Consider the following 27,503-nt stretch of genomic DNA (forward strand, 5'->3'; position numbering starts at 1 on the left):
TTTTATTTTCTTGCTACCTTACTGAAATTAAGGATTGTTTTTATTATCCATGGTTTCCCACGTTGAAGGGATTTTACCAATTCAATCCTATTTTATCAAGAGCACATCTTTTCACTATACTTCTAATGAAACGGCAAGCATGCGTATTCATACAGAGTCGTATTATAACCGAACACTAGAGCTGTAGCACATTTTTCCAACACAGATATAAAATTCGCCGAGGTTTAATCGTCTCGCAGTAAAGAATTTGCGATCTGTTGGGACAACGAACTTGTGTCATTTTTTCTGGCACACTTCTCTAACACAGACATCAGATTGGACTAGGTTTAATCGCGTTCGTAAGAAATCTGTTGGCACGAGGGGGCTTTGTCACTCTCTCTGGCGTACTTCCCAAGCAAGGACATCAAAATGGTCTAGGTTGAACTGCGGTGTTAAGAAATTTTGTTGAAATGAGGAAACTTTGTCACTTGTTTTGGCGTACTTCCCAAGCACAGATATCAAATTGGTATAGGCTTAGATCATCGTAAAGAATCTTCCAACCAATCACGAAGCGAGAATTCTGGGAAAACATAGGTTTATTATTTTCAATTTTTCAATAGTTCAACATCAAGAATTCATACTTTTCTTCATTTGGGTCAATTTTTAGAAGATTTTCCGATCGATTGGTGTAAGAATATTGAAAATCGATCGGAAAACCGGTGAGCTATTACCGCTCAAAACCTTTCATTTTTCGTGACGCTCGCATTTTTCGATTTTTTGGAATGACACCCTATCTCGAAACTTGCCGTAAGACGTAGTCCTTGACGTAGGTCGCGAATGCGCTTTAGATCTGTACGAGACATCTCGCACGTTGAGTCCCTTTATGCCGGTGTCGGTGCGGTGGTTGTATAGAATCGTTTTCCTTACGACTTATCCGATTCACTGTAGTTTACCGACTTTCACCTTTCGGGAAAATGTACAAACCAATCAATCAGGTTCGTAATACTTCTCGCTAATACCTCTTAATCGCAGCGTTTTGCGAAGGGCAAAGTAGGCTCGATGTCCTGCTTGAATATGCCACTGAACCTCCTTATTTCTGTCGTTGTCCGCGGCTACCAGCGATCCCATATACACGAACTCATCTACCACTTCTGGTTAGTTGACGTTAACGCTTACCGTCCACAAAAAATGCACGTTCGTCTCTTTTGAGCCTCTGTCATTCATGTATTTAGTCTTCGACGCGTTTATTTTAAGCCCAATTCTCCAAGCCTCCGCTTTCAGTCTAGCGCAGATGGCCTTCGCCGTGGAAATTTTTCTGGTTTTAATATCAAAATCACCTACGTTGCCAAGAAGTTTGCTACCTTTACCGAAAATCAAACCTATCGTTTCGATATCTGCTCGTCAAATCCCCTTAACAACGATGTTGGAAATCCTGCAGGTTGTCAGCAGCATCTTTGCCGCGTCTCGAAGAGACTCGATTCTACGGATTCTAACAACCTCTCCCAGCCGAGATTCGAACATACAACGTACCTCAATGCCAACTGGGAGGCCAAAATTTTAACATTTGTCTTCTATTATTTCAATTTGATTTTTTTGACTTTAGCAGACACACACTCAATTTCAACCAAAATAGCTTTTAACTGAAAATAATTTCCCATTTCCCGAATTAACTCCTTACGGTTACGCTAAGTGAGATTTTTTCTTATAAACTAATGCTGGGATAACCGATATTCTGTATCAGGGGTATTCAATCCCCCCACAAGTAAATAAAAAGAAAACCACATTCAGTGGCAGTTTAATCATGTGACTTGCCGGAGCGACTGTCGGCAACGCACTGCTTGTTTCAATCGCACTTACTTCTCGGCGGTAGAAACAAATAAGCAGTTATACAAAAATATAGGCGAAAAAAGTATTGGATTGTGCAATGACAGATGGGGCTCACACCCACGCTCTTTCAATTGGTACCCGAATGTTTTACTCACTAAACTACTGTCACCCATCAGTAGTTTAGTGCGTAAAACATTCGAGTACCAATCGAAAGAGCGTGGGTACGAGCCCCATCTGCCATTACACAATCCAATATTTTCTTGGTCTATATTTTTGTATGACTACTTATTTGTTGGTACCGCCGAGAACAAATAAGCAGTCATACAAAAACGGTGACCGGACGAGAACCATAAATACGATAGCCATACGGACGTTTGCCATACAGACGGATGCCATAATGTATGTTTGCCATAATGGGCGGGAGCCATAATGTACGTTTGCCATAATCTATTGCCGGCCGCAGGCAACGGCGAATCTTCGGCGGTGACCCGCCGTCGGAAGCCCTGCAGAAATCTCATCTCTCTAGGTCTATTCGTTTTCCTAGGTTTACCGTCCTCTAGTTAGTTTTCCCTAGTACTCGCATCGAGATACCCTTTATAAAATGAAAAGCGGCAAAGCCGGTTTGCTTTAACTGAATCAATTAGGTCTTGCGATTTGGTCGCGTTGGTCCTTTAAGGTTTGAACTGATCGAAGTGTAGTTCTGGCCACCATACCAAAAATATTATTTATGGCAAACATACATTATTGCTCCCGTCCATTATGGCAAACATACATTATGGCATTCGTCAGATGGGGCTCACACCCACGCTCTTTCAATTGTTATCCAAATGTTTTACTCACTAAACTACTGTCGCCCATTAGTAAGCAAAACACACTAAGAAAAAAGTTCCGCTTTTCGCCCTTTTGGACCACTGTGGTATAGTGGCAAAATCAAAGCATTCTTCCATGGCAAGTTTCTCAGGGCGAACTGTGAAGTGAAGCTGTAATAAGGGTCCCATATTACTGAAGCGGTTTCCAATAACGGTCGAACAAGACTAACATATAGACATTTCAATGTATACGGGTCCTTGAATTCTCTTCTAACTTTGCTAATAAATCCGAGTTGACACTCAGCAAATTTGTCAAGTAAAGTTTGGAGCAAATGACAATCATCAATGTTGTCAATAACTTTGAACAGCTTTGAGTCGTCAGCATAGACTAAACAGGAGCCTTATCCAAGACAACTGATTGCATCGTTAATGAATAGCGAAAATAGGAGTGGGCCTAAGTTGCAACCTTGTGGCACACCTGAACTGTTAGTAAACCAGCCTGAAACGGACCCACCAATTTTTACCGCCAACTATGTTCCGCTCAAATAAGAACGAAGCCATCCAATGAACGCATGACAGCGTTCGATTTTGTGTAATTTTGCTGTTAAGTCATAAAGTCAAAAAGTCAAAAAATCGAAAAATCGTAAAACCGGTAAGTCGAAAAGTAAAAATTCCAACAGAAGTAAAGTTGAAAAGCGAGAATTCAAAATGTCGAAAATTCAAAAAGAAGAAAAGTCGAAAAGTTAAGAAGCCGTGAAGTCGGAAACTCAAAAGGTCGAAAAGTCAATTCTAAAGGCCGAAAAGTAAAAAAATCGAAAAGTCAAAAAGAAGAAAAGTTGAAGAGAAAGTCGAAAGGTCAAAAAGTTTAAAAGTGGACCAATCGAATAGTCGAAAAGTCTAAAATTCGGAAGGTCGAAAAGTCGAAAGGTCGAAAAGCCGCAAGGTTGAAAAGTCGAAAATTCAAAAAATCGACAATTTCAAAAATTTTAAAAGAAGTAAAGCGGAAAATCGAGCTATCAAAATGTCGAAAGCCCATAAGTAGAAAAGTTAAAAATTTGAAAAGTCGAAAGTTCGAAAAGTCAAAAAATCGAACAGTCAAAGAGTAGAAAAGTTGATATGCCGAAAAGTAGGAAAATCGAAAAGTCAAAAAATAGAACAGTTAGCAGTTTGTAAAAGTTTGCCTTACCCAATCTGTCCCGATTTTCTCGTTCTATGTTTATATATTAGCAAATATTAAACAAAAGATCCCTGGCAAATGTGCCAAGAAAGCATATAAATTCTTAATGAAGGTATTATTTCATCTTTATTGATGCTGTAATATCTTGAAAAAAAAACGGTGTCACTAAATTCAAATCAACCTACCTTAATTAAGTTGTAGCAATATATCACTCAATAAACCTAGCAGATGGCCCGGTTCCCGATGGTGCAACAACAGATGTCTAAACTTAAAAATTTCGCAAGATTTTCATTGAAGTTTTACTATTAAAAGAACTAACTATTAAAAGTTAAAGTAGTAATTTTCTGAGAAACACATCAATATATAGTGCCAGCACCTACCAGGAAAACTGCGTCAATTGAGGAAACATTTCACCAACAAAGACCAAATGTCAATATCAAATGAAAGAAGGTCAACGTTCTCCGTCATTGTAAATTCTTTTTAATGATATACCTGGTACAGGAAAAAAAAATGAATATCGATTCACCTGAGAGCGATTATATCATACGTCAGCAATCGTCTGAACGGGGATTTTACTATTCACTCATGTGAACCACCATTGCTGAAGCTTTCGTCATCCAACGAGAGGTGACGACGAAAATGATGTTTCCTTAGCCAAGGACAAATATTTTAAGAATATAGTGAAGGTCTTTGGGAATAAAATAACCTATTCATACGACATGATGCAAGCTTTCAGAGATTGTACTCAATGAAAAGGTAGTTGATTAGCATGATTTCCTGTTGGTCTCTTTTTTGCATCGACGTCATAGAACTTTACATCCAACGTGACCTCTTTTTGTGTACTATGTTATCTGATTCAAGTTCATTTTCCTTACTAAATCCCTATATCTAAACATACCTATATCGTCAAATGGAGAAAAAAATTCACAGCAAAGCATCCACAAACAAAGGTCGACTCTAATGAGTCCTAAGCGGATTTTAATTGGAAGTTTTCGAATGTTTACGTTCGATTCCGCCCTCGTCTTTCCTCGAGCGGTAATGTTGTTTGCTCAGCCAACCTTGTATGATACGTCTATTTACATTGGTTGAAGAGAAGTTCTTTTCATAACTTTTCCTACCTAGACGCTTGTTCACGCTTGGTTTGTACATCGTGAACGGTTCACGTCGACCTTGCTACATGGAAGTGAAAACTAACATGTGTTGCTTTTCGATGGAAACTAGCTAAATTCGATTTGCTTTCGAAAAGAAGAACCACTTTAAAACTTTGATTTCTGTTTCAAAGCAGTAATAAACTTCTATTCTCTCCGGGGATGAAACACACATGTTCACGCACCAGTGAAGCTCACATACCGTTTGTGAAAGGGACAAAATTGAATTCGATAGAAAATTTATCGTTACTGTTGCGCTTTTGTGCCAACTAAGCCGAAGTTATTCTGTCAGTCTCAAACAACGCCGTCGTTTGATCTGTTTACGGGGTAGTTTCAACATAATTTATTTCGGTCCGCTTGAGAGGTCTGGAAGTTGTTAAACATTCCGCCCTAATTCGCTATCGTTCATTCATCCGAGTCATAAAGCTTACACCCTGTCGAAAGATTTTGTGTTCGCTGCTCTCAAATCCTACTTGAGCCACCATCATCATCTACACACTCTGTCGTCGTCGTCTGCTTCGTCAACAATTCGGTTCCGCATCGTGGCACCCGCGGCGCCTTGCTCAGCTCGCGCAGCTTCAGCGCCGGGGTGGGCCTGTGTGTGTGTGTGTGGATGGAGGATATAATGATTTTTCCTATGACGACGTTCCCGGAAAGCCCAACGGCGGAAAACAGAATGCCGCTGAGGTGAGCGTTGCGATTCAGCCGTACGGTACAGTACGACTTGGAATGGCGTCCTTCGGGCGCCGGCAACCAGTTTACTCGGGAACTTATTCGCGTCAGCAATTACGTAATTTGTATATGTGAAATGCAATGTTTGTGGCAGAACAATTACGGAAATAAAAATAATTAAGTTCGTATTCATGCTGCCGATTTGTCGCATGGTTTAACATAAACCATGGCATTATATGCAAACTAGTTTGTAAAGCCTTTATGCCTTTATCGTCGTTCTTGTTGAAATAATCTGATTTGATTCTTGGGATTTGTGAGAATCTATACATTTGTTGATGTACAATGTTGAATCTAATAAAACAGGACAGTGTAGGGAATACCAAAATCCCTGATATATACAGAAGAATATGTTAGGTCAATCCAAGTTATTTTCATCCGATCAATAAATGTCTTATATTGTTACTCACTTCAACTGGTACAGAATGCAAACCTAACGGAACAGAAAAATGCTCATTCCGATGGAAAATCCCATAAAAATATTATGATTAATGATGATAATGACCAGACGAGCGTGATCTGGAAATAGATACACCGTTTCTTCATCCCTTCCAAGCTGACATCCAATGAAATAAATAAATCCCCAAAATATAAGCTCTACATCGAATAGAACATCCTGCCCTACCAACCTCAATTTCGAATCAATAACACTACTGAAATAGAAATATCTCAACCAGCCTGCATCATAATTTTCACATTTACATTGCCATCTTTCTTTTCTCTTCCTCTTTCTCTCTCCCCGCAGGAGCACAGAACGTTCCGGGAGTTCAATTTCAAAGAACCATCATCCCCTAGCGGATCGAAGAAAATGTGTCACTTTCGGAGTCTATCCAGCGTGCCTGCCTTCCCGAGTGACACCGGGAGATGAAATATCTCCCAGTAGCGGCGGCAAATGTCGACACCGGCACACCACTGGCCCTTCCCGCGGTACCCGGTACTATTTGTCACCATTACCAAGCTGGGGGCAATTCATCGTGCGTCCTTCACCGTGCTCTTTTCAGTTCATTGGAGCTGCCTTGTAGGATACATATCAATGTTCTCCTGAGACTGCTACCGACCGACCAACCGACCGACGGCGATCCATGCTTCGTTTCGTTTACTGTCGCACTGGCCTTGCCCAACCGTTCTGAATCCGATGCATAGCAATAGGAGCAGAAGGTTATGATGTAGGAAAGGATTTGTGAACCCCGAAGGAGAACACGACGAGACATGCTTCACTTTCGACAGCTAGCATGTGCTCTGACACGCAAGTGACCATGCGTTCCCATTGGTGGTAAAAACCGAAGGAAACGCATGGTTGTTTGCTATGCAAATTAATCATTCGGAGTTTTCTTTCCAGCCAGCGCGAGGCAGGTAAATGTGTTGCTTGTGAATGCAAAGGATCTAGAAGCACCGGTAAAGAAGAACCCGTGGGAACGAGCTTATGGTTTGTTTAGTCAACAAAACAAGGAAAAAGGCTTGCCGCCTCAGTGTCAATAGTGAAGGTGAATGCAAAATAGCTTGCAAAAATAGAAGAAAAAAAATTGTTCCATTTACATAAGTGTTAGCTCTGTGTTGTGAGAAACTATGAAAAGTCATCTGCAGAAGATTAATTAGAAAAATTGTATGTTTTGACGTCAGAGCAGCGGTTTTGCGATGTGACGCTTCAGGGCGGAAACAGTGATGTCTGCCTGACAGAAGATATCGGTAAGGTTGTGCTATCGGAAGTGCCAACTAGCATGCGAAAAAGAAAACGAATCAAACTGTCGGATGGTACCGCTTCTCGAAGCCATACACCAACGGGATGATGGAAGAAATGGACGTGTGCCGTTCGTCCTAGTGCCAGAAGAAAATTTTCAAATCGTGAAAAAGTTCCAAACAAACGCGTGTGACATTGTTAGCGTGTCTAATTTTGACATACTCCGGAAGTCCAATTTACTATAATTTTATTTTGTTAGTGAAAAATTATAGATCGAAACCCGAAAAAAAACCTCTTTCAACCAACCACCAGAAGCGGTTTGTTGTGCAGCTGCGCCCTAATACGATTTAACACTTGAATGCATTCTGATTGCAGTTTTCCGCAAGACTTACAAAGTCGTCTAAGTTGAAAATTTAATCTCTGCCAGTGAGTGAGAGTAGCGACGACTACGACGGCGACGACGACCGTAGTTGCTGTACTTCGTTGTTGATCACAGCCAGCACGCCACGGGATCCTCGACTTGGAACGACTACCGTGGCCTAGAATCGGCTCTTCATTCCGGACAATTTTTCGCATTGTGTTTCGGTGCAGTTTCGTTTTTTTTTTTTCGTTCACTGATGGTCCCCGAGGATGAAAGCACAACATGAAAAAGACGTAAAATATTTTCTTCGTCCTCGCTTGAGCTCGTGCCGGAATGCCGGAACATTCGAGCGGTTTGCATCGATGGCAGCGGAATAGAAGTTTGCCGGCAGCAGATGCGGCAAAAAAATTATCAGTGCACTTACCAGCTGGAAGTTTGATTTTTACCGCGGCTGCCACTGGAAGCCAAAACGGTTTATGATGGTTGGCACAAAGTCGTCCTCCACGGTGGCAATATCCGCATCAATGTAGTAGTTGTCGCAGCAGTGAAGAAGAGAGTGCAAACAGCATGTTTCTTGCGGTAAATTCGGTTTCAGCAGATAAAAGACTCCTACCAGCGTCTGTATGAAGTGCTAATTTTAGAACCTCAAAGGTTGCAACATAGTCACTTACTACATTCTATTCAATAGTGAGAAATGAGCTGAAAGTTAGTGTTCACACTTAGATAGCGACCGTTTGGTTAGAGGAAACTGGTAATCCTATTTTACGCCGAGTTACGTTCGGCTAAAATCAGCTAAAGTAGGTGAAAATCCTCCGTAGATTAACAAGTAATAAAAAAGCAACAACGAATAAAAACCAAAAACACACACTCACAATGACGATGAACATCAACATGGATTCCGATCATCGGGTCGTGCTGAACGTCGGTGGTATTCGGCACGAAACGTACAAGGCAACGCTAAAGAAGATCCCAGCCACCCGGCTGTCCCGGCTGACCGAGGCGCTGGCCAATTATGATCCCATTCTGAACGAGTACTTTTTCGATCGCCATCCTGGGGTGTTTGCGCAGGTGCTCAACTACTACAGGTAGGTACCCTCCCCCCAGGTCCATACTTGGAATTTTTTATGCTAATGCTGCAGCTTCGCAATTGTGCCGTTTCGAATGAATATTTATTAAAAAAGAATACAAGCATCCGATGAAAATGTTGCATGAGCGTTTGTTCGAGAACTTTTATGTAAGAATTTCAGAGTAACAAGAATTTCTCAGTAACATCTGGATGTTTTACTTTATTCTTCTTAATTTTAATTAAAACACCTTGCCCTAGTGTCAATCATACATATTTTTCGATCTTCAATTTTTTCCGAGGCGCTGATTTTTCTTATAACGGTGCTTACCCAATCCAGTACCAGCAATTTAAAAGTGCTTCAATTTTGTTCAAAACTTGTGTCGTTTTAGAAAATTTTGGACCTTTCTTTTTTTTATTTGACGCTTTGAGTGCCCTTAATTGGTCGGTCTCAAAAATCTTAATTTTTGCTCATTTATATCTTTAGGTCTACCTTCGAAAATTAATAACTTCTAACCACTGGACGGATTTTACTGATTTTGTGAACCAAAAAAAAAGTAATTTGATGAACTTTGTAGTGATGTTCAAATTAAAGTTGAAGTTTTTTTATTTTCATAGTTTGAGAACCAAAGAGACCGAATTTTCCATATCTTTTTTGTTGAGAATTTGAGAATTTTGTACACCCACAAGATTTGCCATAAGCCATAAGATTGATGATTGGTCGCTGTGGAACAAAGCCATATTGATAGAGAGCAAGTAGTTCAAAATGCTTTGATGAGACACACAAGGCTGCAATTCTTCGATAGTTGGAAACAGAACGCTGGTATCCCTTCTCGTGAACTGGAAAAACGAAAGGAATTTGGCAAAAGATAGGGAAGGCACTAGTGGCCAACGAAGAGTCGAAGAATTTCATGTATTTGGTCTTCGACGTAATTTATGTTTAGCTCAATCTGGCGTCAACCGGCGTTAGCCCCGATACTGCAAATCGAGCGAGAAGTAAACGATGCCGATACGTACGCGAACGAGTGGGAGAAGCAAAGCATCCAACGCTTACTTAGCTGATGCAACCGTACGACAAACAACCGCTTTTGCTGTGTGCATACTTTCTGCTACCGACACACTTGCGAGCACACAGTCTCTTAGCGTCGTTCTGCACAACCCTCTCATGAAAGCAATAGCTCATGAGCTATCAACAGCTCGCGAGCGTGAATAGGAGTGAGCTTTTTTTCTTCGTCTTACTCCCTCCCTTCACCCGTGAGTAAAAGCGCTGGCCCTCGTGAGCGATCGGTATCCACTACGCGGGTTGCAATTACAAGCGAGAGCGACGACCGTAGCTGATAGCTAAATACATACTTGCAAAAACTCGTCACATAGTGTCCAAAAGGGATGCTTATGCCAGCGTGTTCGTTAGAATGAGTACGCGTATGTGAGAAAATTAGACCCTACGCGTGTGGTAAGCTCAGTCTGGCATGAATTGCCTACGCCGTCGCAAAGTTCTTGGTAATGATATTAAAGCCACCTGCGAAGTCTAGGAGTTGACTACTTTTGGGCCTCTAGTTTCGATGCCCGTTCATGGGATCACCCCTCAACAGCGATACTAAACAACAGGCTGTATATGCCGTCAGCTTATTTCAAGTGTGTTCTCGAGATGCGTACGAAACACATCACTTGATCAATTGTAGCTTTAATCAGTCGTGTCAGCTTGTCTGAAAAACCATATTCGGACATTATCTGCCATAGCTGGTCTCGATCGACTGTATCGTATGCTGCTTTGAAATCAATAAAGATGTGACGCGTGGGCACGTTGTATCCGCGACATTTCAGAGAAATCTGCCGTATGGTAAATATTTGATCTACAGTTGCGTGAGCCGCCATGAAACATACCCGATGATTTTCTATGATTTTATTTGTGCTGTTGGTGAAAGCCGGCGTAAAGGAATCTAGTAGAGCACCTTGTAGGCGGTGTTTACCAGCGTTATGCCGCTGGCAAAACTATCTTTCATGGGCTGAGCACTCCTATGTTAATTTTCGTTCCACCTGGTTCTGCAATTTTGCCAAGGAGGTGTTCATCGAAGAACTTATACCACCCGTCGACCACCTTGCGCGTATCATTAACTCAGAATTTTTTTATGGTTTGGTCTATTTTAATCACCACAATTAGCTCAGAATAGATGTTTTAATTCTTTATGATCTCTATCCTCTTTCTAGCGCTTTTTTCCACGAATCGTGGTTATTCGGTTCCTTGCTTGCCGATATTTGGCTAAATTCTCTCCTTCCTTATTTTTCCATGCCATTTTGTACCTCTCCATCGCTACCAAACCAATTATTCCGTATATTCCGGAGTATACTCCGGGACGCTTAACCTAGTGCCGCTGTAGCGGTCGCACCGATGGCCGTGCGTTTTCTGCCCCAATCTACTTCGAAGGTTGAATCCTCTAACTCCTCGGAAGAAGACAGTACATCATCCACACTCGGGAAACTGTGAAGTTTGTACACCATTGGCCATTGACATTCGTATCCGTGTGCAGAACATGGGGTCCTATCACAGGTCTATAGTTTTCTCCCTTACGGACCTGGGCGTTCCCCGACGACGTGCTTGATGTCCCGTGGCGAACAGGTGTCGTTCGTTGCCTCCAGCTGGGCGTAGAAAGCTGCCTTCTCATCGTCGGGTCTACCTTCGTGCGGGCAGAGCACGCTTATGATGGTGTAGTTGAAGAAACGACAATTTATCGTCAACTTAAACATTCTCTCGTTGATCGCCTTCCAAACCATCACGCGATCCTGCATTCTGCCCATCAGTATAACACTCGTTCGCAGTTCATTGGTCGCTCCGCTGCTCTGGTAAAATTAAGCCTAGCTGTCACCTATACTCCACACCTTTTCGCCTTTGCGACAGAACTCCTGCAGTGCCACGATGCCGAACTTTCAAGGCTTTTGCCGTTCGAGCAGCGCCATGTCGCCACCAATGAATTTTTTAGCGATCTGCAGTTCCAAGTAACAAGTTCCACGCATCCATTCCATGTGCTTGTTTAGACACCTTTGTCCACACCGAATGTGTCCAGTTGATGTTTCTTGATTATTCGTAGAAACTTCGTTTAGGTAAGTTGCCTTACTAGGGCCATGCTACCAAGTCTCTCGACGGGGCTGCCATCTCAGCTTTACTACCAAGACAACACGTTTCTTAATTCAGTTTCCCCGGGTCAGACGCTGTCTTAAGCGCTCCTAATCTAGAGTACAGGCTTGAGATTGTAGCTGTCCAACGTAAACCCTTTTTATAGGAAAATGAGGGAGTGTCTGGTACGAAGAATGTCAATCTAGATTGGGTTGTTCAATGATAAGTGGGACTCCAACCCACCGTCTTTTAGTTGGTTCGCAAAGGTTTTATGCAATTAAACTACTGTCGCACCCTTATGTTAGATAGTCCCATATCCAAGTTTGTTTCTCCAATTTCTTTATCTTTTCATACATGCACCATCCACTCTCCCACCGTCGGTAGTTATTTTTGTATATGATTACCCTTTACTTCTACCACCGAGAAAATAGACGGTTATCAACTGTAGCGCAGTTGGAACAAGGAGTCAGTTGCCGATCATCGACGCGGCAAGTTCAGTGTATACCACCCCGTGTGTGTTTTTTCTGTTTCTCTGATTCTGTAGCGGAACTTTTTAAAGGAAAATGAAGGAGTGTTTGAGGCGAAGAATGATAAACTGGATGAACTGGAAAATTACGACTTGCCGTGCCGCTTCGATGGTCGGCAACTGACTGCTTGCTTCTATCACGCTACTGTCGACAACCGTGGATCTTCTCGGTAGTAGAAGCAAACGACCATCATACAAAAACAATCACCGTCAGTGGGCTAGCGGATGGTGCGTATATGGAATGTATATGTAAGTGACGCAGGACTAGTAGTCTCTTTGTATAGATAGCATGTATCCATGCATGTAATCATTCGATTCTTATGTATACATGCTATATGCAGAATATATACATGTTACATGCGTTGTATGCAACATTTAACAAAGTGTTACTACTTTGTATACGTTCAATCGTCAGAAGATTTCAGAGTTAGGGCTTATTTCTAATTCCCGTCGTAGTAAAGAAAGCCACTCTAATTTTCATAATTTCTTAGGTGGATTGAATGAATACCCCAAAAGTTCTTGTGCTGATTTGACTCAAACTTCCGATCCGTGCACTTTGAATTCACTAAAAAGCGATTAGTAAAACATTTTATTGAAATTATGCAACTGACTTTATTTCTTAAATTCGTCGTACCGTTTTAAAATCCGTCCATCAAAATTTTACATCGTCCGTACTAAAAATCACAATAATGTTTACGAAGCTCGCGCGGCATGACAAATGTTATTCTGAAAAATTTCTGCTGGTCATGCAAGGTTTCCCGGCTACAAAATAACGACAATGCGTTGCGTGAGTTGTTTTTATTTTATGAATGACGGAAATTGAAACGACATTTTCTTCGTCGCACGAAAAAATAAATAGGAAATTTGTCTGCCAGGAATTCTTTAATGAAAAAAAGAGTTTAAATAAAACTCAGCTCACTTTGATTGATCGCGTATGATAGTCAACAAACTAAAATATTGGGGAATAACTAATTTTGCATTATATGTCGTAAAAATCGCTGATATTTTTAATAATTTGTGTTGGATAGGACGGGAATAGGCAATTACGACGAAGCAGTAACATACCCAAGTAACAATTCGGGTTTTATTATACTCTCACGGTGGCTTTTATGACCAAAATTGGTAATGAAAACCTCAATAAGAGCCCGATAAAACTGGCATTGTTACTTGGGTACCCTATTTCAATGCGTATTTGAAAACAATTTAACAAAATCAAGAACACAGCCTATTGCTTTCCTGCTACCTTACAGAAATTAAAGATTGTTTTATTGCCAATGGTTCTCCCACGTTAAAGAGACTTTACCAATTCAATCCCATTTTACCATCTTTTTACTACACTTCCAATGAAACGGCAAACATGCGAATCCAAACAGGATCATATTAAAACCAAACGCTATACAACTGTAGCGCATTTTTCCAACACAGATATCAAATTCGCCTAGGTTTAATCGTCTCGCCGTAAAGAATTTGCAATCTATTGGGACAATGGACTTTGGTCATTTTTTCTGATACACTTCCCTAACAGAGACATCAAATTGGACTAGGTTTAATCGTGTTCGTAAGAAATTAGTTGGCACTAGGGGGCTTCATCACTCTTTTTGGCGTAATTCGCAAGCAAGGACATCAAAATGGTCTCGGTTTAATCGCGGTGTTAAGAAATCTTGTTGAGATGAGGAAACTTTGTCACCTGTTTTGGCTTACTTCCCAAGCACAGATATCAAATTGGTATAGGTTTAGATCATCGTAGAGAATCTTCCACCCAATCACGAAGAGAGGATTTCCAGTTGGACAATGCTTCATTATTTTCGAATTTTTCAATAGCACGTACTTTGAAATGAATAGGTTTGATTATTGGTGTGGATGCGTAGAAGATTTTCCGATCGATTGGCGTAAAAATATTTAAAATCGACCTGGAAACCACTAAGCTGTTAGCGCTCAAAATCTTTCATTTTTCGTAACGCTCGCATTTTTCGATTTTCTGGAATGACACCCTATCCAAACCTTACTGTAAGACGTAGTCCTACATCAAAATTGCTAGACATCACCATAATAGGTTTTCCGAGTCTTCTTAATTATGCCACAGAAGCAACATATACCATCTTGTAGCTTTCCCACAAGCTTCAGATGATAGCTCGGACTCGGACAACATCCTGTTACTACACCTGTATAAATGATAAGATCTTTCTTAGAAAGCTCAAGCATTTTGCGAGTCACAGAGACCTTCCGAGAGATAAATCACCTGGACAACCTAGCGATGAAAGTTTTATTCCAAGTTGATTCCACTTCATAAGTTCCCACGTCTTTTAACTTCTGTTTTAGGGCAGAAGCAAATAAACCACAGAGGGGCTCAGGCTAAGAATTGATGTCACGATCCGAGTCTTGCAAGCTGTTTCATGCTGCATGCCTGCTCTTTTTTTGCTGTTTCATTTCCATCGATTCCAAAGTGACCACAGGAACCCTAAATAAGTTGACTTGGTGACGACAAGGCATGATGAAATACATTCCCAGACATATTATAATGTGCAAGTCTCCGACTTAAAGATCGAAGATAGGGTGTAGAATCTACTCAAAAATCGCGACACCTCGGACTCGGAAGAAGAGGATAAGGTTCCGCTTCAAAGCACTGGCCACTCTATTTGTCATCGCTGCAGCTTTGGGCCTTCAATTCTCCGCTAATCCAAGTTTTCTGACTATCGAAAAACATTGTCCAAACACTTTTAATTTTTTCCTGCTTGATCACATTCTGCTTTGCTTCAACTACTACCCGGAGCTGTGTTCATATACATTCAAATTCGTTGTTGAACAGCATAGGTATTCTCCCGTGCGATACGTAGCTGTGAGTGAGCGTGAGAGAATGAATCTCTAAATAAATCGCAAAGTTAAACTAAAACACCCATTTAAATTACTTGTTTATCTAATTCTTATTAGGCTTTTTACTTTCTAGTTAAGAAAAAGCCAATTCCCGCGAAGGAAAAATATTAATTCCGCCAATTTGTTTGCCATCTTAATTCATGAATGTATGCGGCATTTTTCTCTGTTGATGTTTGCTCTGGTGGTAGATTCTCTTTCGCTCTCTGGTTTGTTGTATGAAATGCCAGCGGTGGAAGAATAAGGCGAAATGCTCACAGCTAAATTTGGTTCACATCGCATAGCAACAGAGACATCGCCTATAATAGCGAGAGAAACTCATATGTGAGTTTAACGCTTGTGATCAAGGTTGAAATTTCATGTGCATGAAATCTCATTCAGCTTTTTGCTGTTATGAATTTTTCAACACTGGCGTTGCTCCTCTAGCTTGGATGCCATGTTGATAACTGAGGTGCTGATGTCAAAATAAATGTCAAGTTCCTATCAGTAATTTGATCTACTATGCCTCGGGTATTTGGCGTACTCCGCACTGCATTTCTTTTCAATAGTCGCTATTGAGTAAAGAAAATGATTGTTCCAGTTCGACCAATCAATTATAAAAAAACAAAATGACGTTTAAACTCACCGAAGATGTTATACATAACATTCAACGAGAACAAAGCTCTAAAAGCCGAGTAGAACTTCGTGACTCATAATTCACCACTAGCAAGTAGTTTAGTGATTTTGCATGTCCAAACACTTACGACGTGGTTTGGTTTTGATTCAAAGTACTATAGTCAGCAGTCGGTTGCCAACTTTCTTACGTTTTTCTTTTCTTTTTTTTTTGGCGCGCTATGGATTCCAAGTTCCAAGCTATTCGCTTCAGTTCCCGACAGCTTCCGAATTTACAACTTCTCCTTCCCCGTCTCGTTAACGGAATGTGTTTGACTAAACGTGGTTCGCTCGCAGCACGAGATAAAGCAGTAAAAGCGGTTTGTTACTTTTGCAGCAGTAAATCCTGACGTAAAAGTGTATTCTTCCCTTATGGGATGTGTAAGTTTTGAAATGATTCACATATATATAAAAAGAGAATCAAATCGTTACGATTGGAAACGATCTAAGTCTTACGAGAAAAATGTAGCAAAAGGCAATAAATGAAGCTAGTTGCCAGATTGACAATGTTAGATTTCAAAGTTAAACCTTTTCCTTAAACAATGTCTGAAGCTATTATTCGCTCAGTAGCACAAAAGTTGTTCGCCATAAACGGCGACGCATAGTGCTTCCTGTGGTTTCATCTGTCCAAATTTCGCTCCAAGCTGGAAGTTCCGCACATAGGCTAAATTTGTCGGTTAAAACTTTTGTAGAAAATATTGATGATTAATTTTACCATGCTAGATGACGAGGTTTGAAGTTTCTAGAATTCGATGCAATACTGTAGGTATGAAAATTTATGTTTAACTGAACACTGAATGTTTTAAAAGCGAGTAAATATTTCTTTTTGTGTGGGAATAGAGCAGACTCACTCCAACGCGAATGAATCAGGGCTTTAATTCCATGTAAAATTTGCTTTTGGTAATACCTGCCAGTATGACTCGCGTGTTCAGTACAGTGCAGTGTACGCCGCACGATACCATTTGGGAAAACTCCTTTCCCAACCGAGTTAGCGAGCGCCCCGTGCGGGTGGCGGTGGCAAACTGATGCCGCTGCTGCTGCTGTTGCTTCGCAGTGTCGAATTTAACCGAATTCTCCATCCGTCGGTGGGTAAACAAAGTTGCGGCGCAGTCGGTTGCGGAAACGAGCTTGTTTATACCAGCAGCATCAAAAAAACGTCCACGGGAGCTGCAGCTTGATGAGGTTTTCATACGGAAAAGTTGAGCTGCATGTATCACGAGCTTCCGCTTGGGCGCGGTCCGGATGCGTTGCTGCTGATATTTGCTCAAGCTTGTGTTTGTGCACTGTGATACCAGCAGCAGCAGCAGCGGCAGCGGCAACCAGTCAGTCAGATTGGCAAGTGCCAAGGGACCGAATGATTTGCCAGAATGTTGCCAAACCACAAAAGCAGAACATTGGCAAGCGGGCGGACCGAAAACGAAAACTAAATCTGAACTCGATCCTTCGGCGGTTGGCAGTCTCCTGCTCGACCGTCACTATTGGTTGCAGCAAATGAAATCAAGTATGGCTTTGGCTACGGTTCAAAACGATTTCGATTTTGTTGCGGAAAAGTTTCCATCCTTGCGTGCCAATTTAATTTACATTTCACACGTATCAGTATTGTTTCGAAAAAGGATTTTAAATAGTTTATTGTTGTTGATTTTAGTGCAACAGCATCCTGCACCGGCAATTTTCCCATATGACAAAGTTCAACATTGCTTTGCTTGCACTCTGTTTTTGAGCGACATGTGGAGTTTAGATGAATATTTTGATCCTAATTCAAAACACCTATTCATGTTGACACATAAAATCATTCTCATATAATTAACCCACTGAATTGACATGAAATTTCAACGCAACCAGCAATGCAATGCATATCTAAACTGTAGCAATACTTTAACGTTTTCCGTCGTCAGATTTTGGTTTTAATCTCGTTCTCTTTTTTTCACAGAACCGGAAAGCTGCACTATCCAACCGATGTGTGCGGTCCACTATTCGAGGAAGAGCTTGAATTCTGGGGGCTCGATTCGAACCAAGTGGAACCCTGCTGCTGGATGACCTACACGCAGGTGAGTTTATATAGGGAATTACGCTAAAAGCTGCGCTCGTTTTTTATGCTCGAAACTGGAGTGATTAATTGGGAAATGTGATGCCCCAATCAAATATTGAAATACCTAAACTGTTTCGAAAAATTTGATTGTACTCATCAATTTTTTGCTGCGCGTTTGCCAGTTTGAACTTTCAAAGTTTATCAACGTTAAAGTATTAGACCAGCGTTTCCCAAATGGGGGTTCGCGAACCCCTGGGGGTACGCCAAAAATTTAGTTCGCTGCAGAATAGCATAGGGAATTCCGCCAGGGGGTTCGCGAACCAAAATAGGCTGGGAACCGCTGTATTAGACTATAAAACTGTGACAGTTCTAATAAATAAACTTAGATCGGGGAGACAATCAATATATGATTTTCTGTCACACCTTTTCCATATCGTACCAAGAGAAAGAGTTATTCGTCATGCAGAAGGACATAAAAAAGCTGTAAGCCAAACTTGTTTATCTCAGTTGCCACATTCTAATGGTGTCCAAAAAACTGTTCTGATTTTTTTTCTGCGATCAATCGTAGATGTAAATTCAGCTCCGACAACCATAAAACATACTTTCCGTCTAGAGGCGTGAATCATTGTCAATTTCACTACAGTAGGTACATATTTTCCAACACACACCGAAACGTCGTCGTCACCGAATCGGATAAGCATACGACTGGCGGACGGCGAAACTGCATCAATCAAGCACGTGTTGAGAATTTCCAAATCGTCGCCATCGTCACGTTTGTGCAAAATCGTCAGCAGTGAGCCGTGCGAGTGAATACAAACCACCGACCGTCGTCGTCAGTCTATCGAATATCCAGCAGCAATAGCGAGCGGCAGCCAGCAGCGCCAGGATCATCACAACTGATTGTGCCATGTGTAGCAAAAATGGAAAATAATTCTGATTGTATGCGAACAAAAGCAAGAACAAAATGAATGCGAAATGGTGCTACGATGCTGGACGATGAACAAATATTTGTTTGATCTATCAGATCCATATTTCTTGGGAAATTTAATTTAAAGCAACTACTATAGAGTTTTTTGAATGCATTCGTAAATTGGATTGGCTTGTTTAAGCATTTCCCACTTTTAAATTGAGTTAAAAATATTGTAGATTGGTATTACAAAACAACGGAGAAAGAAATCTGTATAAAATTTATACAGATATAAATTTATCTGTATAAAATTATTTCGTTGTTATTAACACAATATAATTGTTTTTTAAACGGAGTACATGTCCCATCCAAATTAACACCGCGTAAATTCTTGAAATTGTGGTCAAGCAGGTAGTTTGTACTTCTTAAATTGGTATTTACTTACAACATTGACAAGTGAAGACACGGCATGACAGAAACAATGACAGAACTTACTTACTTACTTATCCTGGCGCGATTGCCTTTAGAATTTCATGTGCACAACAATTTTCCGCCACCAAACTCGGTCCATGGCTACCTATCTCCAATTTCTCGAATGCCCCACACTTTCCAGATCATGCTCCATTTGGTCTAACCATCGAACACGCTGCGTACCTCTGCGTACGGTACCAACCGGATTCGAGGCGAACATCATTTTTGCAGGGTTGTTGTCCGACATGATCACAACATATCCCGCCACATTGTACTCTTCTAGCTTTAGCAACTTTTTGGATACTGGATTCGCCAAAAAACTGCACCAACTCGTGGTTCATCCTTCTCCTCCATACACCGTTCTCACATACACCGCCAAAGATGGTCCTAAGCACACGACGTTCAAAAACGACCAGCGCTTTCAAGTCCCCGTCGAACATTGTCGACGTTTTGGACCGGCCTTATTCGTGTTTTGTACATGGTACATTTGGTACGAGGGTGAAGCTTACCAGACCTTAGAGTCCGTAATAAGCACGACTTCCGGCAAGAATACGTCTGCGTATTTCTCTGCTGCAGTTGTTAAGCGACGTCATCAACGCTTAGTTGGTTTTGACGTACGATGCTGGCCTAACAAGCCAGTCGTCGAATGTTCGAATCTCGGCTAGGCGGTGCTGCTAGATAGAGTCAATAGGATTTTTGCGACTAACCCCGTAACTGTCCTGTATTTTAACAGCCGGCCGTAAAGTCTCTCGATAAAGAACGGTCAAGTCTTAGAAAGACGTTTAAGCCCAAGGCTTTGCTTTTCTTGAGAATGGTGATCGCTCGATAGTTCTTACATTCAATGACAGAAAACTTACTAAAACTACTAAAAATAACGCAAAAATGCTGCAAAGTTGGCAAAAAAACAACCGCAAAAATGACTTAAACATGATACTAAAATAATACAAAAATGACAAAAAAAATTACAAAAATGATGTAAAATATGATAGCAAAATAAATCAAAAGTAATACAAGAAATTGTCACTATAATTTCTGTTACGAGTCTTCCGTTAACCGCTAACGGACAAAATTTTAATAATTTTTATAAGCATAAGCATTAACATAGGATGCCGTCCGTTGTGATGCTACTCCGTAATTGACCACGACCGATGAAAATGCGGATCCTGGTGGGATGGGAAGGAATGTCAGTCCAATATTTGTTGCATTTCAAGAAAGGAATTGTTGTTAGTAGAACTGCTTCATCCATCCCGGCAAATGAGTGTCTTAAAATTTCATCGAGACATATTGTAATACCTGACTCTTCTTTTATAAACCCAACAGGGTAACCCGCACCACCCAATTATTGCACACTTGGTAGTGTTGTACCTTTTGTCGTAAACCGTCGTAAACCGTAAACCGTTAACTTAAATGTAATTTGACAACAACATTGGCTATACAATTTCAATATTCATCGAATGTTACGATTTTTCCTGTAAATAAACGTGTCCCAATTTCGTCTTCACCAAATGATTTTATTATCAAAATTCTAATATATTTTTACCTTTGTTTTAGCTCGCAAACAAAAATTCATCTACGCAAAGTCTGTTGCAGAAAAAAAGTTATTATCAATTGGTTTTCATGTTTCAGGAAGCAACTAAAATAATTTGGCTGGAAATTGCGGTAGACTGAATATATTATTTTTTTTAAAACAAAAATTGCAAAATTTTGTTAACTCGTTGATTTTATCCACCTATCATACCAATATGCACGATTAAATTTAATGCGCATATGCTAAACATCTACGGAGACTGCTGAAAATTTATTATTTATTCTATCAGATATTTATTGGATTAATAAAAGCGGAACAGGATGATCTGACAGATAAATTATAACTTTTCTGCTCACTATTATATATTTTCACGTTAATAAAGCTGTCTGGGTAATTTACCTTTTTACCAGAGCAAGCTGTATGCTTTACAGCGTTATAGCGAGAAGCTGCGTTAAATTAAAGTGGTGGCTGTTAAGCAGCGAAAAGCATAATCGGTATTCTTGCTGCTTTCAGCAAAGTATGATAAGACTACTTGAGCTTAAAACCTAATTCTTAAAGAGGTTATAAAAATTGTCTGAAATATGGGCCACTTGGTCGGAAGGCAGTTTTATAGCGGTCTTCAGAAAGTACGAGTGAGGCTCACTATTTTATGAACTTGGTCATGAAAACCACGAGCTGAACGCTATAAATCTTAAATTGCTGCTTGGGAATATAAATTAACACAAAATGTTCACCATAATGCACAGGTGCTTTCGTATAGCCATAATGTTGGCCATAATTCGATATTTTTGGCACGAGAATATGCGTGACCATGTGCTCCTGAGCTTTCGTATAGTGTGCAAGTCCCAGCAAACATTTTCATATGTATAAAAAAGGTAAAAATCAGCATTACGTACAGATATACATGCTAAATAAAACGTATTTCATGCGCACAATTGGCATATCCGTACTATTTTGGAGGCGATATACGTGATTACGAATAATTTTGAGCGTTACGACTATATAAGTATTTATATACGATAATATCCGATTAAGCACGAGTCGCTCCGTACTACTCTACGATTTTGTGCTGAAAATCGTATGTATGTCAGTCATTATCATTATTTACAACAGAAAATCAACTTGATCCCACTTTATCCAGCTTTAGTTACGATTTCGAGTTTGTTAGGAGATATTTACGATAGTTTTCGTACATTGATATACGAGTTGGTGCTAGCTGGGGTGGCCTAATCGACTCAGTCAGTTTCAAAAAAGCTTTGGGAAAATATAAAAACTATGGCATTCGTCCATTATGACAAACATACATTATGGCTTTCATTCATACATAACATAACAATCTTTTGATTGCACATTATCAGCATTACTGGAACAGGAATGCTAAGGTTGTTCCTATAGTAGAGCCACTACTCAAGTAACAATTTTTGCTTATTAAACATTTAATCGACAACTTTCATTCAGCACATGCTGTATAACTGCTTTTAAAGTATGTCTAAGCCCTTCAGTTCAATGCTTGTACAGTTGGTATCGGAGAATTTAAACACTATAGTGCTGGATATGTGCGTGGAAGATGCATTTGTATGACTCTTTTGCAACGTATAGTAAATTTATTTTTTTGCATTTGGTCGGCCGCCAGCACTACTAGGGCTATATGGGAACGTTTATTCAGTACGTATGGATCAGCAACCGTGGGGTTGCTAATTGATTGTTTAATATTAATGCAAGTTAAAGTTCATCGGAATGATGTCAGTATGATGTGAAATAAAGTAGTCCATATATAAATTTTAAATATAAAGTATAAAGTGTAAAGTGCAAAGTGTCATTCAAGTTATTGCTGTTATTGGTTGCATCAATCCCCTTCCTCTAGCACAGTGATGGCCAAAGCGTGCCATTGCGGCCCTTCGTGATAATTTATGCGGCCCGCGGGCTAATTTGAGGGATGGCAGACTTATTAATAATTTTTTTGATGACACAGGGGTCACTCAGTTCAGTCGTAGTACCTCGTGCATATTGTAGATCTGATTGCTCTGCGGTTGAAACCTTGTGGTGATTGCTAAAAATCGGCTTTTGCTGCCGCCTATTATACATTTTGGTATGCGAAAGAATGACCAGAGGTCATTGCGGCCCGCAATGACCTCATGAGGCGACCTGATTTGGCCCGCACCACGCTTATGCCTGGGCACCACTGCTCTAGCACAATTCCTCTTAGCAATGCAGCTGATACGTCTGCGCAACTTACATTCCACCCTTATTCCATTATTATTCCACACTTGCTCTCAGCAATGCTTTTGATATATTTGTGCAACGTTCATTCCACTCTTATTCCACTCTTATCTCACAATTGCTCATAGCAATGCGGCTGGTACGGTTGTACAACGTTTATTCGACTCTTATTCCACACTTACATAACAACGTGTAGATGTTGATTAGAAGCTAGAAGAACAGGTACTTCAGCAAATCCGCATGTTCAGCACCGTACAACTCTTATTCCACATCTTCTCTTTTAAGTGGTGCCGTTTTGTTCCTTGGGTGATTGTTATTATGAGTTTTAGAAGTATTTTAAGATATTTCAGGAGTTTTTCAAGATAATCGTGGACGTATTTCTAGAAAGTTATCATAAAATATGCCATATTAGTAAATAATTAAGCCTGTATTATTTATTTAACGCTTTGGATTCCCTCTTCTGAGTTATAATTGTGTCATTCATTATGTCATGGTGGCAACTTAGTATTCCTGTCCTCACATTTGTCTGGTGTTGGTCTTGATATAGGTTTCACCATTCATCAAAGTGCAGAACGATTTTGAGAACCTCTTCCTGTACAGCTTTCTTGTGCGAGATTTGGTGGTACTTTCCAAGCTTTGTACACGTGTAATCCAGAAAGTGTCATTGATTTTGGCATAATAAAAACCAAATATTTGGCCTTTTTTGTCTCATCCGGAATTGAAATATTGGATTGCACTTGAATGGGTAATCCTGACATTCTGACCATCCTGACATTCTCGGAAAAATTTTGCATGAAACGGTGGCTAGCGTTATTAGTTAGCTATTGATTAAGAAATTAGGAAAATTACATTGGAATGCATTTATGTCGCTATGATAAACGGGAAAGAGAGGAGACACAAAGAGAGTCTCTCATTTGCACATCAGGCCCTTTTCACGGGCTAGTACTGAATGGCCGAATCACGAAAGGTCGAATCACGAATGGCCGAATCACGAAAGACCGAATCACGAAAGGCCGAATTTTCCCGGAATGACTAAATCAACAAAAATTGTATAACTCATTTTGTGAGACCTTACACATTTTGAATAATTTTTTCATCTATTACTCTCCGCGAATTTGAAACATCCCCCTGAAAAACCTTTAAAATTTTCCCCTCTATTGCCTTTTGTTCCTCTCACAGCTCTGTGATGAGGTGAAGGAAAAAAGCTTTTCATAAAATTCTGTTCCTTAGTTTCAGAACGGGTATAGAACGGGGCAGCCCCGCAGAAACTACTATTATTTAGGTGCAAGCATTTTCCTATGTTTGCTGACTAGTAAGGATTATACCCAACATTTGTGCAGGCTGAAGGCCGTGATTATTTTCGGCCGAATATGACGTTCAGCCATACGTGTTTCAGCCTTTTGTGATTCGGCCATTCATAATTCGGCCATTCATGATTCGGCCATTTGTGATTCGGCCGTTCATGATTCGGCCATTAGATATATTATGCCATTTGTTATTTCGGCCATTCGTGATTCGGGTATTTGTGTTTCGGCCATTCGTAGGTAATCCCTTTTCACATGATGCGCGAGCTGTTCATTAACAAGCAGACGCGCTTTTTAGAAAATTCATTCCATTTGCAATACAAAAAGAAAAAAAATAAAATGATACAGAAAATAGAAACTGATGGATTGCACCACCATATGAGAATATATACTAATTTCGTGTCAACACGCACCCCTACGCACTATTACCTTTCAGTTTAGAGAGTCTACAGATGTAGGTACGATGAAACGAGAGTCGGATATAAAAAACTACTGCAGCCATTGCACTAGTTTGCTGATATAGCCGTAGTCGGAAAACAGAGCTAAGCTCTCAATTTGAAAATTGAAACTTGGGAATTTTGCAATCAAACTCAATGTAAAGCGGATTATTCGAAACTGGAATCATCACCCACGTTGTTGGGTGAAAACTTTTATTAAAATACTTGTCTAACAATTTGCCATGTGCGTCATCCATAGCATAAAATAATCGTCGATACGATCGTAGTTTCAAAAGCCGTTGAAATTCAATCAACACAACACATAACCTCACCCGCTGAACTCAACCCGAAAAATTCGATTGCAACAAATCAAAATTCCGACGACAGAACAATTTTCCGACTTAAACATAAAGCATTATTCGACCGACATACTTGCAGGCTTTTTGCCCTGTCCACTTCGAAGAATTGGACCTCCTCCTTCTTCTGGTTGGTTTCTGGTTTTCGTTTTCAACAGCTCGCTAGAACGTGTACCTAGATAGAGGTATAAACATCTGCACTCTTCCTGCCAAGGCATCTATTATTCACTCGTACTGCAATTGAGATAACGTGCGCTCGTTAGCTCGGCTTGGAGCAGGATGATGATTTATTCCTGGCAACTCAAGCTAGCGTTCAGTCGCTTCTCACCTCGTAATATTCCGGTTGCCTACCGTATGTCTAAGTTAAAGCTGGACCTACGGCTAAGTTTGCACTTGTTTCCAGTAAAATATTTACGCTCGGAGGGAGATTTATTTAGCAGGTCGGTTTCAAAATTTTCCGAGGCCTACCAGATAGTGTTGGAGGAAAAACAACAATTTAGAAGGGTCCTACTGTATATCGCATTTCCTATCTAGGAGATGGTCCATGACGCAATGGATGCTGCTGCTCCTGCTGCTGTTGTTTGAATTGCACTTGACAAGCGGAAAGATTGATGGAAGGAAGTTGTTTCTCATCACTCAACGGGCATCACTCGGGTCAGTATGTTTTGGTTTAGTTGCTGGCTCTGCCAGCTGGCCTCTTTCGAAGGGTCGTTATTACTATCTGGATCAATATACCGATAGGAACGCTTGAACGAATGGATGGATAACCGATGAAACGACGATTGAAAGATCGTTTGTTGTGATTTACTTGTTAGTGGTTTACTGTTGGCCTGGGTTTTCCTGTGCAACCACAGAACAATTTCCAAGATTCCGATTGCTTAGAATTCTTCCGATGTGTGAAGTCTAATCAATCGAATTGATTATGAAATTTCACGGTACCAAGTAATGCAGAATTTATGTGTTCAATAACAGGCTGCAATTCTAAAAACAAATGCTTCGGAGGGCATGCGAAACGTGACAGTACCTACCAATGAAAGTACTAACTTTTAATTATGCATTTTCCTGTTTGAACTGGTAAACATTCGGTAAACACTCAACACTATTCGGAATTAATGTTCACAACCGAGCATATGTATTCGGTTTCAGGCTGATCCAATTTATGATTGTTTAGAAAATCGCTTTTAAACAAACGGCTCGATTCCGCCCTCGGCAACCATCGTCGCTGGTAAATGCAATCGATATAGTGTTGCTTTGGATCAGACAATGTCGTCCCTAGCAAATCGCCCGGCACCGGGTTCCCGCTGCTTCCTTCGGTTTGTAAATACACTAACTAAACATCGAAAGATTTTCCACGTGAAATGAACCTGAAGGGAAAATGTAGGCCAGTCAAGTAGTTTCGTGTTACATGTCGACGAGTTTATCACTCAGTACTGCTGCAGCAGACTTTGCTTCTTGTCCCCCAGCCCTCTCGTTAAAAACCCACTGAAACAGAAATGTGAAATGAGAAAACTCTGTAACGTCAATATTTGGATTGGCAATATCGTAGCAAAATTGGAAAGTTCATAAAATTAAACCGGTAGGTATCTCCGGTCCGGTCCGGTGGGTGCCATCCGGGCGTTCGTTCGTTGTCTGTGGCGCTCTTATCTTGTCGCTCGGATTACATATGCTCCATTGGGCAGACTGGCCTGGCCGCGCCAGCATAGCCAAGCGTCAGCGTGCGACGACGAGCGCTTAAGTGAATATGAGAGATGGCAAGAAAAATATTTGCTTTATAGTTTAGATTTCAACAAGCGAACAAAACGGAAAGTGTCGAAAACCGTTGTCTGCCACCGGAGGTCGTTGGTGCTGGTGCTGTTGATTCCATGCGTATTTTGTCTGAGCTTTATTGGTAGTTTCTGGTATTATTGGATTTCTAGCAATAACCCTGCAATAGTTTGGTTTCTAGTAAAATAAACATCAATAATCATATATACATAAAACAAAAGATTCCATTGAAGCCTGGAAGATGAAGTATTTTGACAAAGATTAAAATCCTGAGGTAATTATTTTAATTTTTTCTTCTATATCTCCACTCAATCCAACCATCGATTGATACGCCAACACGCAATTTCATCTTTCGCAGTGTGATTCAAAACGAGAGTTGACTCATTCACAATTTCATTCACACGTTCTTAAATTTAACTGAGAAAAAAATCGTTTCGCCATTACGCATCTGACTGGATAATATATCAAAAATTTTAGCACTGTTTTAAATCAAAGCTCAACTAGGAATCATTAAAGCAACGAGCAAACAAGCGCTTCTTGCGCGCTTGCTACCCACACT

At 40.5% G+C, this 27,503-nt stretch overlaps 1 protein-coding gene across 8 annotated transcripts in view; it reads left to right on the forward strand.

Moving 5' to 3' along the window:
* The window catches only part of LOC128744417 (potassium voltage-gated channel protein Shaw), a 133,594-nt gene that overhangs the window by 45,284 nt on the left and 60,807 nt on the right, over positions 1–27,503 (forward strand). For 3 of the 8 annotated variants that reach the window (XM_053841419.1, XM_053841425.1, XM_053841426.1), the window contains exons 2-4: positions 6,415–6,835; positions 7,009–8,793; positions 17,859–17,976. In XM_053841419.1, coding sequence (XP_053697394.1) covers positions 8,582–8,793; positions 17,859–17,976 — 330 coding nt within the window. In that variant the 5' untranslated portion in view covers positions 6,415–6,835; positions 7,009–8,581. Of the gene's footprint in view, positions 1–6,414; positions 6,836–6,859; positions 6,943–7,008; positions 8,794–17,858; positions 17,977–27,503 lie in introns of those variants that run through there. The other 5 variants (XM_053841423.1, XM_053841421.1, XM_053841422.1 and 2 more) reach the window with 3 other exon arrangements.

The sequence above is a fragment of the Sabethes cyaneus genome, chromosome 3, assembly GCF_943734655.1.
Source record: "Sabethes cyaneus chromosome 3, idSabCyanKW18_F2, whole genome shotgun sequence".
Classification (NCBI taxonomy): domain Eukaryota; kingdom Metazoa; phylum Arthropoda; class Insecta; order Diptera; family Culicidae; genus Sabethes; species Sabethes cyaneus.